This window comes from Paralichthys olivaceus, chromosome 23 (genome assembly GCF_024713975.1).
Source record: "Paralichthys olivaceus isolate ysfri-2021 chromosome 23, ASM2471397v2, whole genome shotgun sequence".
Lineage (NCBI taxonomy): Eukaryota > Metazoa > Chordata > Actinopteri > Pleuronectiformes > Paralichthyidae > Paralichthys > Paralichthys olivaceus.
The window spans coordinates 8,261,219-8,277,577 of NC_091115.1; the positions used below are offsets into that span (position 1 = coordinate 8,261,219).

Below are 16,359 nucleotides of genomic sequence, written 5' to 3' on the forward strand. Positions count from 1 at the left end.
GGATTTAAAACCCATCTTCAGACGTAAAGCACACAGTATTGGCTGAGGCTGTTAGTGGCGTGTCTGTGGTACAATAAAATCATGAGGCATCCCTGTCACTCACATGGATTTATAATTATTTAATGCTTTGTACAGAAAAGTTATTCAAATTGGATATCAGACACTTACAGTTTGAGCTAAAACAGCCAATTTCCAGCCAAATGTTGCCAGCAGCCAAATGGTTAAGGCCCCGACACGTGTTTTCACTTTGCCTCATTAGACCTTTTCTCTGGACTGTTGGTGTGGACACACTGTGCCTGAGGGAGATTGTTCTCACTCTCTCCAGGTTTCTTTGCACCTGTAAAAAAAACTTTAACCTTCAACAATCCTCTGGTCCTAAAAATTTAATTTGCAAGCAGCGCAGAGGTTTAATCAGACAGAACTCTAAATTGAATCTAAAGATGGACGACGCGTCTCCACTACCTCCCACTATCCAGAAATGAAGCTAAAATATGCCCGGACACGACAGCAGCCATCTTGCGCATTTGGAGTCTGAGCAGCATCTATCAGGAAGTCACCGGAAAAATAAAGAAAAATAATCTTTGATATGTATTTTGATTTTTTAGTTTGGGCCATCTCTCATCCATCAACATTAAGGAGGTGGAGTTTATGACCTATACTGCAGCCAAGAGTCTCTTTGGCTTCACTTTTGTGGAGCAGTCATTGTCGTCCATATTTATGCACACTCAAGCAAGAAGGAGTAAAAACACTTCTAGTTTGTGGTAAAGGCTGAATAATATACATATACTTTACCAAATTAATAACAAAATACTTAAATGAAACCTTTGTGATGATTCATCTCACGCAAACAATCCTGGACCTTCACAAATGTGATGCTTTGTTATGATGTGAGCAGTCAATACATCCGTCTGTATTGAAATGAAAGATATCCACAAGAAGAAATCCTCATCGAACCTTGAACATCTCCATCAATTCAATTATTTAATACTTCTGGGGCACATTTTGTAAAGATTGAGGATAAGTTAGTCTCCACGTTCCTCATCTTTCTCTCATCATCGCTTTGTTCAATTCTTAAAATGTGTGTGCTTGACCTTCTGCCTTCTATTAAACCCATGTGTCTGCACGCTGTCTGCCATCAGTTCAAGGCGCCGACTCTTGCCCCGTCTGTTGTCAGGACCTGCAGACGTGAGCTGCTCTTTTAATCCCTTCCTCAAACTCTTCAACATGCTTTCTCCGACCGGCTTCTCTGTACCAGTCACAACACGACCTCCTTGACCCCAGGCAGTCACGAGTCAGGCCAGCAGACACCCCAACTACTCTGAATTTCAAAAGCACTCCACTCTCTTCATGCCGCCTCCTTATTCCTGGTCCTCATCATTCTTGACCTGTCTCCGGTGCATGGCACAGTCGGCCATTCGTTTGTGCTTGGCACCTCTGCAGACCATGTGATTTGAGAATTTAACTGTATAGGATCTCTGTCTTTCTACCTGGCTGTGTCTATGAAGCTTTCATTGCTGGAATCCCTCAAGCGCTTAATCCCTCTATACTTCTATACTGTCCTTGCTCTCATAGTAGTGAGCTGATCTTCCCTGCTCAGGTGGAATTTTGGAATCAGTTTTCAGTGTTAGAATGAAAACTTTCAGGCAGACAGATTTCTCCTTCTTCTACTGTCCCCAAAGGTCAACGCCAAATTGGAGTCCTCCCCTCTGAACCAGACTTCCTCTGAATAGAGTACTTGATAGTCATCATGAAGACAAACTGAAACTGAAGGACCCTGGTGTGGGCGACCCAAAGACTAAATGACCACTGAAGGATTCTCCTTCCCTTTAATACAAACACTTCTTTTTACTCATCTAATAACAGCACTGGCCCTGTTTGGTTCTCAGTAGAGCGCATACCTCCACTAAGGACCCTGTGTCGCAATGCTACAGAGAGTCAGAAAAAATTCCTGGATCCATCCATGTGTGTGGATCTACAAGCAGATGTATTGATATACAGCAGCTGAAAAAGCCATTTTCCCTTGTGAAACCTAATTTACATGTAAATAGTTACTGGTCTGTATTTATACAGCACTCAAAGCACTTTAAAGTACAGCTTTTGCATTTCACTCATCCAGTCACATATGAGCAGCGCTTTCTATATGAGAAGGGACAATTTGGGATTCACTATATTGCCCAAGGACACTTTAGAATGCGGAATAGGGAAGACAGGGACACAAACCTTCAGGTCAAAGGACGACAGCTCTAACCCCTGAGCCAAAGCCACTGGTGCATCAATCATCAGTCTAAATATGCCAGATTCTTTTCATCAAGATCCATCTAAGAAAATGTTTCCTGTAAATGTATTGAGACAAACAGCTGAAGAACTAGAAGACAATTATAATAGATGTCTTTGACTTTTTCTTCCCAGCTGTCTGTAGAAGCTCTGTACTCTAAACTGCAGACCTGTGATTCTCAGCATTTGAGGCTTATGAGTGTTTAAAATAAAAAAAATGCCCTCATGACTCCGTGCCAACATCTGCATGTGTCTGGACGTGACCAGTTCAACTGAGGGGATTTCCTTTAAATAACTGCACAGAATGTTCCAGCGTTTCTTAAGAGACAAAGGCTGCAGGAAATTTATGGATTTAATTTAGGTAGCAAATATTTTTTGCTCGTTCATCTCTCGACGTCTTGAGTCATTGTTTTCGATAAAATACTGTCTAGTATTTTGTCTAAATCAAAAAAACTAATTACCACATTCTGACTGGGTTGAAGTAAAATACATCTGATTGACGGGCATCAAATCAAACAGCTGCTACAACACACATGACAATGTTGGCTGAGATTTCATCCCATTTAAATGATGTAGAATTCTTTGTTCCTTTTTCGAGTTTTCTGTTCTCGTGTTTTAATTTCTAGCCTCAGCACAGGTTTCTCATATTTGCAATTATATGGCTACGAAACCTTAAGGAATTCCTCTATGTTCCATGTGGGAAAAACCTTTTCATAAGCTCCCTGTTCTACCTCCTCTCTCTCTGAGAAATCTCTCTGCTTCCTGGCTGTTTTGCTGCCAAAGCTTAATATCACACTGTTATCTGGCAAACCTGGGTGCTTTTAATTAACTGACCAAGAAAGGGATTAACTCAAACCTGGTCCAAACAAAGGGCGAGAAAATCACTGGGCTCAAGGGGAACAAGGGTCCTTTGAAACCACGACCAAGGTGTGGTGCCCTGTGGGAGGTGCTCTATTTGAAATTTCTCCAAAACATAAAACAAATGTGTGAAAAATCAAGTGTAAAAGCTGGAAGTCGAAAAGAGATGGAAACACACAAGAGGCAGTGAGTTTGATGAGAATGAGCTTCTTAGAAACTAAGCTCAGCTGTAGTAGTGCCTCCTCCTGCAGCTGAGCTCATTCACAATGTGTAGCTCTACATCTTCTTTTTATTCAGTAACTGTTTTTAAAGCAGTATGGCAGCGGAAACAGGATGTTTTGTCATTAGATCATTTATTTCCTGGGCCTGCTGCATACTCCCTCACAGTAATAATAGTTCTTATACTATTTTGACAACATATTTTACACATTATTAATATTATAATTATTTAATTTTGTAGGAAGGAGTCCTTAGGTCAAGCAATGTTCTGCTTTGTTAAATGTAAAACTGTGTAATGTATTTATATAACGGTTCACTTTCATAGTGCTTTTTCTCCCAGCTGAATTGTGTTAGTGTCTTTGTGTTGCAATATGTTGTGAAGAGACCTCTGTTCTTTCAACCATGTCTTAGAAACAGCTCACACACATGTATGAGTTTGTGACATCACCTGGTGGTTCTTCATCCCAGATGTTCTTAAAAGATGAAGAGGAGTAAGGGACACGTGTCGGCTTGTGGAAACCACTGGACCGAGTTCTGGAAAAAAAGAAAAGCTTCATTTTACATCTGAAATGTTCTTGAGTGATTATGTCAGTGAGAAGCAATTTGCTCTTGAGTGCTGACGCCCTTCACAATGGCCTCAGTGTAAAGGAGAGAAAAGTCAAGCTGGCTTCTTTTCAGCCTGTTTTCCACTGCTGCTGCTCATCTGTGAAAGAATCTCTGTTTCTACCTCAAACATGTTCTTTCATTAAATGACAACCTCCACTTCACCTCTACCTGCTCCACTAACAAACATGTCCTCTCTCATGGTACAAGTGGTTATTTGAACATTCCTTATTTCTGAGTTGGGCTATAAATGTATTTTCTATAGGCTTCAGAGAGCTTGAACCCCCTCCTCTAGTTTTGGGCTCTTTTGAAACAAAATAACAAATGGGGACATTTAATTATTCTTGTCATCTAAAAAAGAGACGATTCTCCCCACGAGGAAGAATAAATCTGACCAGTCCTCAGCTGTGAGAGACAAAAAGCCTGTTGTTTAAAGGATTTCACTACTTCTGCAAACCAGAGGCTTGGAAATCATGCACTTTGTCACCAGAATAGCTCACAAAGTGGGTGAATTAGAGATTATTAGCAGGGAAAAAAGAGGAAAAGTGCAGATTTGAGTTCCTCAAATAGAACAGCTCAGAGTTAAACCACTTAAAAAATGTCGGATTAGGAGTCAGTGAATATGCAAAAACAAATGTTGTTTGAGGGCAAAGAACAACTGGGGGACAATTTTACACTGAATCTGTTCTGCTCATCATCGAGGAGACTCAATGATGATGAGTTGATGCTACACCACTGCCCCCTGCAGGATATATCAAGAGAAAACCTCCACTTTTCTTCATTTATTTGCTGGGACAAATGGTTCTTAAATTATTCCATATCATTTGTGAATCATCCTGCATTTTCTGCCTTGTAATACACATGCAAATACGTAGAAAATGCACTTTACACACATAAAAACAACCTGCAGCAGCTTAGAATGAAGCCAGAAAACAGGAAGAACATCAATTTTACATCACGTCATGCTACATTATGTCCCAGGCACCTGCAGATGGAGACTAAGTGTCTTCTAAGAGCACACGTCCTCTCTCCTGTGCAGGCTGGATATGCAGATATATGAAGACAATCACTGACACAAAGCTGTAATTACTTTAGTGGGATGCTGTTAATTTGGTTTAGGGAAATTCAACCACCGCCTGGAGTCAAGCGAGGCCTTTGTAGATTTCCCGGATGGGAGCGGCTTCATTAGACGGAGTGGATCTCTGGGGGGATTTTGTCTGTTTTAAATGCAAAGTGTCAGAACGCGACCACCGAGGCTCTGAGGGTGAGAGGGACCGGTGTCATAAGTGGAAGCTGATCTGAGTTTAACAGATGAAGTGACAGAGACAAAGGGAAACACATTAGGACAGGTGCGTCACAAAGACAGGAAGTAAAGCAGGAGAGACATAGGGAAAGAAGTTCCAAAATAAAACAGGAAATGAAGTGCAAACAACCAAACACAAAGAAAACAAGGTTAAAGTCCATACAACAGAACATTTTTAGTCTTTCACAAAAATAGAGCAGAATCCTGACAGCTGGATGTGAGAAGATAATGAACAATAAAGTTTATTTAAAACTGTTTATTCATTTGAGGAAACACTCAATAAGGCAGACAGCAGGAGAGCAGCTTGTTTTAAAGCAGGAAGTCTTAAAATACATTTATATACATGAGATATATACAGGTTGATCTTCATCCTTATTTTGAGTTTAAATATTGAATTTGTTTTTCATTGAGCTTCTTTCATATAATAACCTGAAGTGAGAAAAAAAACACACAGCAAAACCATAAACTGACCAACAAGCTGCCACTATTAAATAAACTATGAAAACATAAAGGAATATTAATTCAGGGAAGTTTCTAATTTCCTCCATCAGTTTGTCTGAACATGAGGCACAAAGACAGCGGCTGCAAATACCTGATGCTTTTAATGAAGGATAATAAACTAACATGTGATTTAAAAGTCACATTAATGTGAATAGTGTTACCGTTTTTTTTATATGTTCTTACTCTCAACATTTGACTCTTTTCTTATTTCCACTTTTACAAAAAAATCTAGAAACCACGCTTGTTCTTTAGCTACAGTCCGAGCAACACATTCAAAGAAAACAAAGAAAAGTTTTGAACCATTTCATGAAACCTTAACGGGAAATACAGACGTAGTTTACGATGTTTCGTCTGCAGCATCTTCTACTAAACAGCGGCTCAAATAAAGGGAAACAGTGCAGTGGGTGACTTGTGACTACAAGTGTTGATACTGCGAACAAGTGCAGCTTGGAGAACGATGTACTGAACACGAGGGAGGAAGGTTCAGTTTCGTCCAGAGTTCACAGCCTTTGTCGTTCTCACATTGATGAAATCAGTTTTCCTGTAGCCGCACTGCAGAGAGGGAGAGAAAATACAGGAAGTTAAATCAACTGAACAACAGGTGATTCGTTGCCTGTATGGAGAGCCGAAACAGTGAATGAAGAATGAGTAATAAATACACTGCACACATTTTCATAATGCACATATTTCCATATCTCCACTTTTATTTTTTTACATTTAATTTCAATTTACATTGTTTTTCACTTATTGCTCCTGTATGTTTGGTTCCTGTTGTCATCTTTCTCCTTCAATGACCTAATGCTTCTTCACTTGCTTTATCTTTTCACCCAAGTTTTCTACTAAATATGTTTGTAGTAGATCAGACATGTCACAACGTGTTAGTGGTTTAACATGTCTGTTCTGTTATGCAAAACTGATCAGACAATGCATCAGACGGAGGAATCCCACATGACTTCTTTTGTAGGTCCTGTGTTATACTGTGACACACTCACCTTCTTGTAGGCTCCATGGAGATCAGTGTATTTCCACATGGTGTGCAGCAGGGCGCACGCAGCCTGACCCGCTCTGGTTGGTCCATAACTACGGCACAGAGAGGTGAAATCATTCTGTCTTGAATATATAATACGGGTACGTATGACTGTGTATCAGGTAGCCTGAAGATTTATTATTTCAGAAAAAGGAGGGATACCTGCAGGACATTGAGGGACAGTAAATAAATTCCTTACTTTTCTGCTTTTCTTCTATTTCAACTTGTGTTTTGCATTTGATGCGTTTGAACTAAACATCTTCATGTCCGTGTCACAGAAAAGTGCGAGTCCTTCATTTGTGCCGTGTGAGCTGTGACAAGGTGAGTGCCGACTAACCCGCTGTCTCTGCTGCTGATGTTGATGATCTTAGAGAGCGCCCCCTGGTTCACGATGGCTTTGACGTGCTGCGGGTCGCTCTGACACAGGTTGAACAGGATGTGACACAGAGACGCCGTCACCTCAGTGGGCAGGTCGGTGCCCGTGTCGTCGTTGGGCAGCATCGCCACCAACTCTGGCAACACCTGCTTCACTTCAGGTGGGGAAAAAACCCACACGTGGAAATATATGGAAGACAAAGAATATTGAAATTGTACAGTTTCAGGTATGCAAAATCAAAAAAGTTTGCAGTACAAGTGAAAACAACACGGTTAATTTCAAAAATGCCAAATTATCTTGTGTCGTCACACAATGACGTCACCCATCGGTGTTGTTTAACCATATTTGGAGGAGTGGGGTTGTTGAAGAAGACTTGAAACTAGAGAGTGAGACTATAAACTCTATAGATCCTGACTGCCCCCTGCTGGTTGTTTGAATGAATACAGGTTTCAGGCGCCTCCACATTGGCTTCACTTTCCAGTCTCAGTGTGAAACGTACCGATGTCAGGATGCAGTTCATGGTGGTGAGAGAGGTTTCTTATCAGGGACACGGTCGTCCTCTTCACGTCTGTCTCTCTCCCCTGCAGCATGGTCTTGACTTGATGAAGACCATTCTCCCGCTGGACAACAGTGAAAGCGATGGCTTCACACACCTGCCACAGAAGACATGGGAAATATGTGATATGTTTATTGTACTTCAGAAGAACAAGAAAAAAAGAAACACTACATATAAATATGCAACAATCTACATCCATAATAAATACATTTCTCTATCATTAATACATTTCTGTATAATCAATAAAGTTCTCTATAATCAATACATTCTTCTATAGTTTAATAAGTTTAATTGATAAATGTATCTATTACAAAATGTTTCTATAATTAATAAATGTTTCTAAATCATTTAATTTCTCTATAATAAATACATTTCTCTATCAACAACCCATTTCTCTATAATCTCACCGCTCCACTCCCAGCTGTGATGTTCTGCAGGGCTCCGACAGCAGCCTCCTGGGTGGCGTGGCGGACGCTGCGGGCGATCAGCGACAGGTACATGCGGACAGTGATGGCGCTCCACAGCCACTCTATGCCACGTGGGTTGGCCTTCTCCTCCAGCAGGGGGCACTGTCGCTCCAGATGCTAGGGGGGGTGTGGGGGGGTAGAGGTTGATGAGCTGCAGATTTCCGGTGGGTTCACCAGGTTCACACAGTCGCAGCAGGGCGATGAGTGACGATGACGGACATGTGTATTCCTCTGCTCTTATTGTGTGTGTGGATATTTAACGTTAACTCAAGCAGAGAAGAGACCAGACTGTAAATTCACATCATCATGAAGACTGTGCTGCAGCGGCCGAGTAGCTGCAATGCAGATATATATCGTATAAAGCGCGTGCAATGATTAAAACTGTAATCCTCTGTCTTTTTATTTTTCATGTCAGGATCTCATGTTTCTCTTCATGCAAATAACAGGAGGATCAATAGAAGCTGTGTCACGGGTGATTAAACCATAGACTGTACATAAAGAGGATTAACCTGCAGAAATCCAGCAGATTTACCAGACTTGCCGTCAGATGTTGTTGAGCACATATTCAGTGTTGTCACAGTGGATTCTTGTCCGTTGGGATTACCTCTGTGATCTTGGTGCTGCGTGGAGAGAAGCAGCTGACGCTCTTTGGCTCGGGAGCAAGGTTTCGTCGAGACTCTCTGAGGTCCTGGGGGAAATTTAGAGAAAGCTCTGCCTCGATCTGGTAAGAGAGGTTGTGCAGGATGCACACGCAGTTCTCTGTGGACTTCAGAGCAGATAAAAAACATGGGTAAGTACTAAATGATTTACATTATGGCATTTTGTATAGGTGTAATCGAGGTGCTTTTACTTTGCAATTACTCAAATGTGTAAAGTGTGGCCCCTTTATGGCCCCTGATCTAAAAAAATCCTGGATCCACCACTGCCCCACATGCAGTGGCTCTATGTCCCCCAGGGAGAGTTTGAGAACCACTGCACTTCTGAATGAAAAAGCTGTTGTTTAGATGTAGAATGCATCACATCCAAAACATCTGATCAAGCAGATGTAGGAACTTCTACTCGAGCGCCTGTAAAACTTCCCTTCAGCTCAAACAGCCGAGCGGAAACCAACTGTGTGAAGATGAATGTTTTCTCTGGGACGCTTCATCATTTCCATTTCACCTTGTCATCCGTCTTGTAGTCAGCGATGGTGCCCCGGATGTAGTAGACCAGAGAGTCGATAAGATTCTCGCAGTGCCTCATTGCCTTTCTGCCGTCTGGACCCGCAGAGCTCAGATTTCTATAAACACACAACAAGGAAGATAATGTGACATTTGTGTTGTTTTAATTCAACTGGCAGTGAAATCAACTTCATGATTGCACAAGTTAATGGATGGAGTGTTTTGGGATTTCAGGCTGTTCCAACACCAGCTGCAACTATGACAAATATCACAAACTAGGTAATCCAGCTTCTCTCTGAAAACAAATTCCTCGATTAACATTCTAACTGCGGCTGACAGCTTCTTTGATAAAATATAACGAGGGGAACTCGTCATTTTTCTCATCCGCGGGGAGGCTCTGAGGAGTTGAGAACACGATAAGGAGAACTTGATAACGCCGGGCCGCCGAGGACTGAGTGATTTCAGTTCAGCAGAGCGGAGAGAAGAGAGAGAGCTCCATGAATTATTCAGCCTCCGACTCTTTTCATCTGGCTGCAGTTGCCAGGGGAGCGGCCGCCTCTGATTCTCTACTGCTTTGTAAACACAGAAATGATATACGACGAGGAAAACCAACTGGAAACCAACAAAACGCACGTAATCTGAGGCCGCAGCAGATACGTTGTCAGCGACCGAGAGTTATGACGAGAGCAAAGAATACGACAGGTGTATTAAATTCTTTGGCGTTTTTGACTCGCTGCAATCGCCAAACCGAAACAGGAGAAAGTGACATTTCTATAATAAATCATCCAGCAACTTTCTCACCATTTCTTTAGTTTTTTCTCTTGTTGGCAGAAACTCAATAAAGTTTTTCATCAGGAATCTGAAAAGGGTTTTGGCTCCTTCCACAGAACCACAGTCAGCACTTCAAGTTCCGTGTTGAATCAGAATTCAGACGCATGAGATCAGTTTGTACCTCGATGAGAGACTGTTTACTCATAACTCCGCTTACCAGACACGGTGCACGACTGCCTTCTCTTAACTCTTGCCAGGTGAAACTTCACCTCTGTGGGTTCGTTTTTTCATCTTTATTCAAGAGCGTGGTCTTTTGAGTTTGAGCGCGAGAAGAAGAGCTGAAGCTGCAGCTCAGATACAAAATCAAGTGCAAGCAGTTTCAGCACAAGTAGAGTAAATGGAGATTTAATGCAAACTACACTTTACTATCACATGAATCTAAATATCTCTATATTCCAAAATGCACATTATCATACAGACTTGAACAGTTAATGACTTAATACTTATTATTTATTAACGACACATTAATGTTTAAAGTCTTATTTCTGTCCCACTGCGTGTAAAAGTCATAAACTGTACAGAAAACACACTCTTAAACTGTGTGGTGTCTATTATATGATCAGATGAAGGTTGCCATGGACACCTTTATTATTTTAAAGAAACTAAGCACAAGGTTTAGAGTGCAGGGTTTAGAGTAAAAGCGTTCATCATCTGCTCTGAAGACCCTGCTCTTCAAAAGAGATAGAAAAAATGTCCATCTGTTTCTCCATCTGCACAGTGCATATGTATTCCTCGTAGTTAAAAGTTATTCTGTCTAAATACACCTCAAAGTCTCTATTTATTTTGGTATATGTCGACTATCTGACACCAGTAGTTGGTGTCTGTTTACTGCGATCTATAATCAGCGCTGCAGTGGAGCACTCGGAGCATCCGGTTTCAAAGCCGACACAAGAGGAAGAGGACTCGTACCGCAGGCAGCCTGTGGCAGAGTGGAAAACCTCAGAGTCGGCGAGGAGCTCGTCTTTTGGGTTCTCCCCCTCAGAGATTCCGGAGCTGGGCACGAGGACGGACTGAGTGAGGACAGATAAGGCCTCTCTGGAGAGATGCTCCTTCAGCAGGTCGTGAGAGGAGAGGTTCCACAAGAGACCTCAAAACAAAAATAGATTTTAATAATAAAAATAGATTTTAATAATATATAAAATATTGAGACATTCATCTCAATATTTTATACATATCTATTTACAAAGTCAAAGACTGACCAGCGAGTTGTCGTCTGGTCTCGATATCACGGCTTCTCTTCAGCGCGCCCAATATGGTGGCCAGGCCGTCGTTCTCCTTCACCTCCATCTTGTTCTCGCTGCTCTGGTACACGACGTTGCGCAGCGAGCCGGCAGCGACGCGCTGCACTTCCTCGCTGTCGTTGTGGAGGAGCTGCAGCAGCTTTCCGATTCCACGGAGATAGAACACCTGGGAAGGAGAGAGACGGAAAGTGGATCACAGAACGACAGTTTCCTTGTTCCTGCTAAAGCCTCCATAATTGAACCAATAATCCAATTCAGTGTCTCAGAAAAGGACTTTGAAAAGGACGATTTCCTCCCAACACTGTGGAATGAAAGTTTGATAATTACAAACTAAACAGCTGACGCCATCATTCAATCAATCAGTGTGTCCCTGCATATGAGTAAACACACCATCTTCTTAGCATCTGCACTCTTGAAACATTGATTCTGAATGTGGCTGGCTGCGTAGATCAGCGTTTCCTCGTTATCCTGCGTCAACAGACCCACGGCCTTATCCAGCGTCATCTCTGGAAGCTTGTTCTCCGACTTCCTGTGTGAAGGAGACACAGCCCTGAATGAGAAGATGCAAAACCAAGAATACCTTTACTGAACCAGAAGACGGTCTTACAGCGTCATGACATCCTGCGTCTGTATCTGCTGAACGGGGACGTCTCCTTCCACCTGCCTGACCATGTCCACCTCCACGCTAGTGACCGAGGGCGGGTACGAGTTCAACCTGCGGAGGCCCTGAGGGTTCCTCCTAACCTGAGCCAACCACGACAGCCCCTCATCACCACCTCTCTCCTGCACATTGTGTTTCTCAGTCTGGTTTTGACTCCAGCGAGAGCCGAATCTCCCACTCTGCTGAAACGCTGCATTTGCAAACACAGGCTGTGGCCCTGACGTCTGTCTCCGTAAGCTCTGGCGGAAGTTCCTGTTTGCAGATGTGGACGTGTGCGGCCACGTGCCTCGAGGCGCCTCTGAGAAGGCGTAGCGCCAAAATGAATCGGTCCCGTACAGGCGGTCGTGCAGCGCGCCCGTCCTCTGTGCCTGGCTGGGTTCTGGGATCGTGTAGGTGCCAAATCGCAGGGTGCTGTAACTCAAGGGAGCGCGAGGTAACTGTGGGCTCGGAGGCGGAGACACCTCCACCCTCCTGGACGGTCTCCGCACGTGGTTGCTATAAAGAGAGCAGCTGGTGGAGGTCCATCCGTTTATCTGTGGAGACAAAACACAGACTTGAATACAGTGACGTCTGGGACGATTTAGATTTACACAATGCAGTAGATTCAATTTTTAATACCTTGTTGCTATGGAAACAGTCTATTAGTATGTTTTGGCAAGTGCATGAAACACATAGTTAAATTATAATTTAGAACCTGTACAGAGAACACGCTATTAAACTGTGTGGTGTCACAAAAACATGTATTATACAATAAGATTAAAGTTGCCATGGACAACTTTTTTTGGTTTTAAACAAAAATTAGACGTAGGTGCTTTTGTTTTTAGTATATGAGACATGAAACTGATAAAATGTAGGAAGAGACGAGCAAAAATATCAATAATTAATGCTGTTGGTTAAATAATTGAAACTAGTGTAAATCATATATTAACTTCAATCAAGAAAAGCTAATTCTTTATTACCATCAGCTGCAATTTGATCAGGAACATATTTATTTGAATGTATTAAGAAATAACAATAATGTGAAAAGGCTAATTTATTTCATTTTGTCACTGTCCGGGCTCCATAGAGCTGAAGTAAACACTGTTTAAAATCCCAGTGTCGACATGATGATTTATTTGCATGAAGCAGCTGCAGACATTTGAATGCATTCAAATGACAGCATGCAATATTTAAAGTGCAGCGTGATAAGCATTTACGAGCCGTGTGTGTGTGTGTGTGTGTTTGTGTGTACGTGTGTGTGTTTGTGAGTGCATGAGTCAGGAGGTAAAAAGACGCCTCACCTTCATGTTTGGTAAAAGTCCATCTGCAGCATCAAAGCTCTTTGCTGTGTTTCTCTGTAAGTGGACACCACCTTGAACAAGTCGAAGAGGTTTAGTCAGAGCGTCCAGTTTCACACTGTAATTACCTAAACGCATGATGGCAACACCAACACCTCCTTGGCGGCGTGACTCCCACCCTGACTGAGCTTTGAGGAGGGAAGAACAAACGCTCCGAGCGCTGCGAGCGTTTTCCTACACTGCAAACCAAACTTTTTCATTTCCGTTTAGAGGGATTGGTAAGAAGAAGACAGAGGAGGAACATGTAGATTATTTAGGTTTATCATCAACTGATTTTAAGTTTAGTTGCAGCCCTATTTACAAACACAATCATTTCTGAGTCAGGATTCATTGTTTCATTAACTAGTTTTCATGTCACCGGTCTTTGTTGGATGAAAGTGTGAGGTCTGAAATATCATCACCATCAGTTTAGTGCAGGAATTTTATCTCTCGCTCAAGGAATCCTCTTTAGAAACTGTCCAACCAAACCAAAAAACACTTTCCTCCTACAATGACGCCCTGAATGCTTCAATCTTTCATTGATTCATCGCTCTACTGAAAATATTATTATGATTTTATGCTGATGACTGACTGGTGTCCATAGCTGACTCACCTACATTTACTAAATAAATCAATATAAGGACATAGATCACTTAGAAAGCCTGGAAGGAAACTGCAGAAACCTGTTGGACCAGAAAACTATTCTGCAGCAAGAATTCTTCTCCCTAATATGTCTGTATTTAGTGGAAAGGAACCAACAGTGGGCTGCACATGCTTCACATAAAGCAGATCCTCTGGATGGGAAAAGGCAGCTATCACGATAAATCAATAACAGCAAATAATGCAATATAATTATCATCAAAGCAATGTAACAAATCTTCAATATATATCAGCATGTAGCTATTTATTGCTATTCAACTTTTCCCGATAGCAATATAACAAAATCCAATAGATATCAGTATCGTCTATCGTCGTATATAGACAAATTACATAATTTTCATCAATAGCAATGTAACTAACTCCTATGTATATATATATATATATATAGCAAATAGCACAAAACATTGTTTTGCACAGCGATCATTTCCATTGATCGCTGTGCAACAAAACTATATAACTATATAAATCTATATATTGACCATTTATTGCAATATAATTTCCACCAATAGCAATTAAGAAAACTTCCATATATATGGATATATTGCTGAAGCAATGTGTAAACACAGTGGAGGTGTCACACAAATAATCTTCCTCAGATGTGTAAAATGTTTTACGTGTTTATGATCATTTATCTGATGATTATCGATATCGATGATGTGGATTCGTTTTGTCTTGGTAACACTGAGGCCGTATTGTCGAGGCAATGAATAATTAAAGTGGATGGTTATTCTAGTGGAGGCAGGAGGAGGAGGTGGAGGAGGTGGAGCAGTGAGTGTGGCTCCTCTTCATCACCCTCTCTCAGGTGTTGTGTACTTCACGTTCATCATCATCATCATCATAAACACAAAATGAATAAATCTGGATGGTTACCGTTGGACTGGCTCCTCCTCGCCCTCCTCGCCAGTGTGAGCTGGACCTGCTGCTGGACCCGCAGGCTCCGCTCGGTGGACTGGATCCTGGCCGAGGAGGAGGCGGCGGGCCCGGCCGGCAGAGCCAGGCTGGTGTCGTCCAGCAGGGAGCGGCCCGGAGCGGCTGGAGCCGACCTCAGGAACACCTCGTCCATTGTGACCCGTGGATCCATTCAGTCCCGCGGATCCATTCAGTCCCGTGGATCCATTCAGTCCCGTGGATCCATTCACGCAGACATGTCGAGTTCCTGCTTTGTTCCTCTGATCAGCCAGGTACACACAGGGAGGGCGGGGCTTACGGCAGATACACCTGAGCGTCACGTGTCGCTGCTGAGAGGGAGGAGAGGCTAAGACCCGCCTCTGCCCACCCCTGATTGGTCCACGCTGATGTTCGTCCTGGAGCAACACTGGCTCTGGAGCTGATTGGTGGATTTTAAAAAAGGTCTCAACATTTTTATTTGTATCATGGCAAATTGTAAAAGTAACACAAACAATTAAATTAAATTAAAGTGTTAAAATACCAGTGCAGTGTAAGAAATGAGGAATTATTCCTAAATCTCCCTCAGTATCTATCTATCTATCTATCTATCTATCTATCTATCTATCTATCTATCTATCCATCTATCCATCTATCTATCTATCTATCTATCTATCTATCTATCTATCCATCCATCCAAAACTTTATATTCTTAATCAACTGGTAGCTGATAAAAGACAAATAAAGATTTTTGCAGGATGTTTGCCTCACCAATCCTATCTCACAATATTAAAGAAAGAGATAGAGATAGAAAGCTTCCACCAGAAGTTCTTTCTTGGTCCGTGTCCTGTCTTTCCATTCAGTTTGCATAATCCTGCAAACAAACCAACGTGTACGGGTGTGAGCATGGCCTCTTTAGCTGAGGTCATTTGTTTGGTGTGAAGAGCGGAGGTGAGGTGGAACCTCTGCCACGTCCTGAAGGTTTCCTATTGGTTTCAGATGTGGTGACTAAGGCTTATTAAGAACATTTAGTCCTCATCATGTTCATAAAACCAGATTAAGATCATTTCTTTGTGACGTAGAGCATAATCATGCAGGATGTAACCATTAGAAGATGCACCCTGTGTGTGTGTTTTACAATCACTCACTATGAGCTATTGATGAGCAAAGACCAACTTCTATTCCCTCTGTGTTTTATTGTTAATATCTTATAATATGTTCATTTAGGTAACTTCCAAACAAAGCAGGATTCCTGGGGAAAGCTCGTCCTGAAGACTTGCAGTCAGTGTGTTTGTGGTTCTCTGATAATACAGATTCCCCCTCCACCATAAAACACTCTGCTAATTACAGGGGCCCTCAGGGGGTTGGTATCTGGTCCCACAGTCAAAATGTGTCTTTCCAGCTCCTGTCATCTGATACTG

General features: G+C 42.1%; 1 protein-coding gene across 1 annotated transcript; it reads right to left on the reverse strand.

Annotated features, from left to right (window-relative positions):
• Nucleotides 1-5,505: 5,505 nt before the first annotated feature.
• pkp2 (plakophilin 2) lies at nt 5,506-15,257 on the reverse strand. Its single transcript, XM_020092051.2, has 13 exons — nt 14,924-15,257; nt 13,358-13,428; nt 12,024-12,610; nt 11,807-11,945; nt 11,375-11,582; nt 11,085-11,262; nt 9,346-9,463; nt 8,789-8,950; nt 8,125-8,301; nt 7,661-7,814; nt 7,123-7,315; nt 6,751-6,838; nt 5,506-6,310 (listed from the first exon to the last, which is right to left on the reverse strand). The coding sequence occupies exons 1-13, from the start codon at nt 15,132-15,134 to the stop codon at nt 6,242-6,244; spliced, it is 2,355 nt and encodes a 784-aa protein (XP_019947610.2). The 5' UTR covers nt 15,135-15,257; the 3' UTR covers nt 5,506-6,241.
• Nucleotides 15,258-16,359: the final 1,102 nt, after the last annotated feature.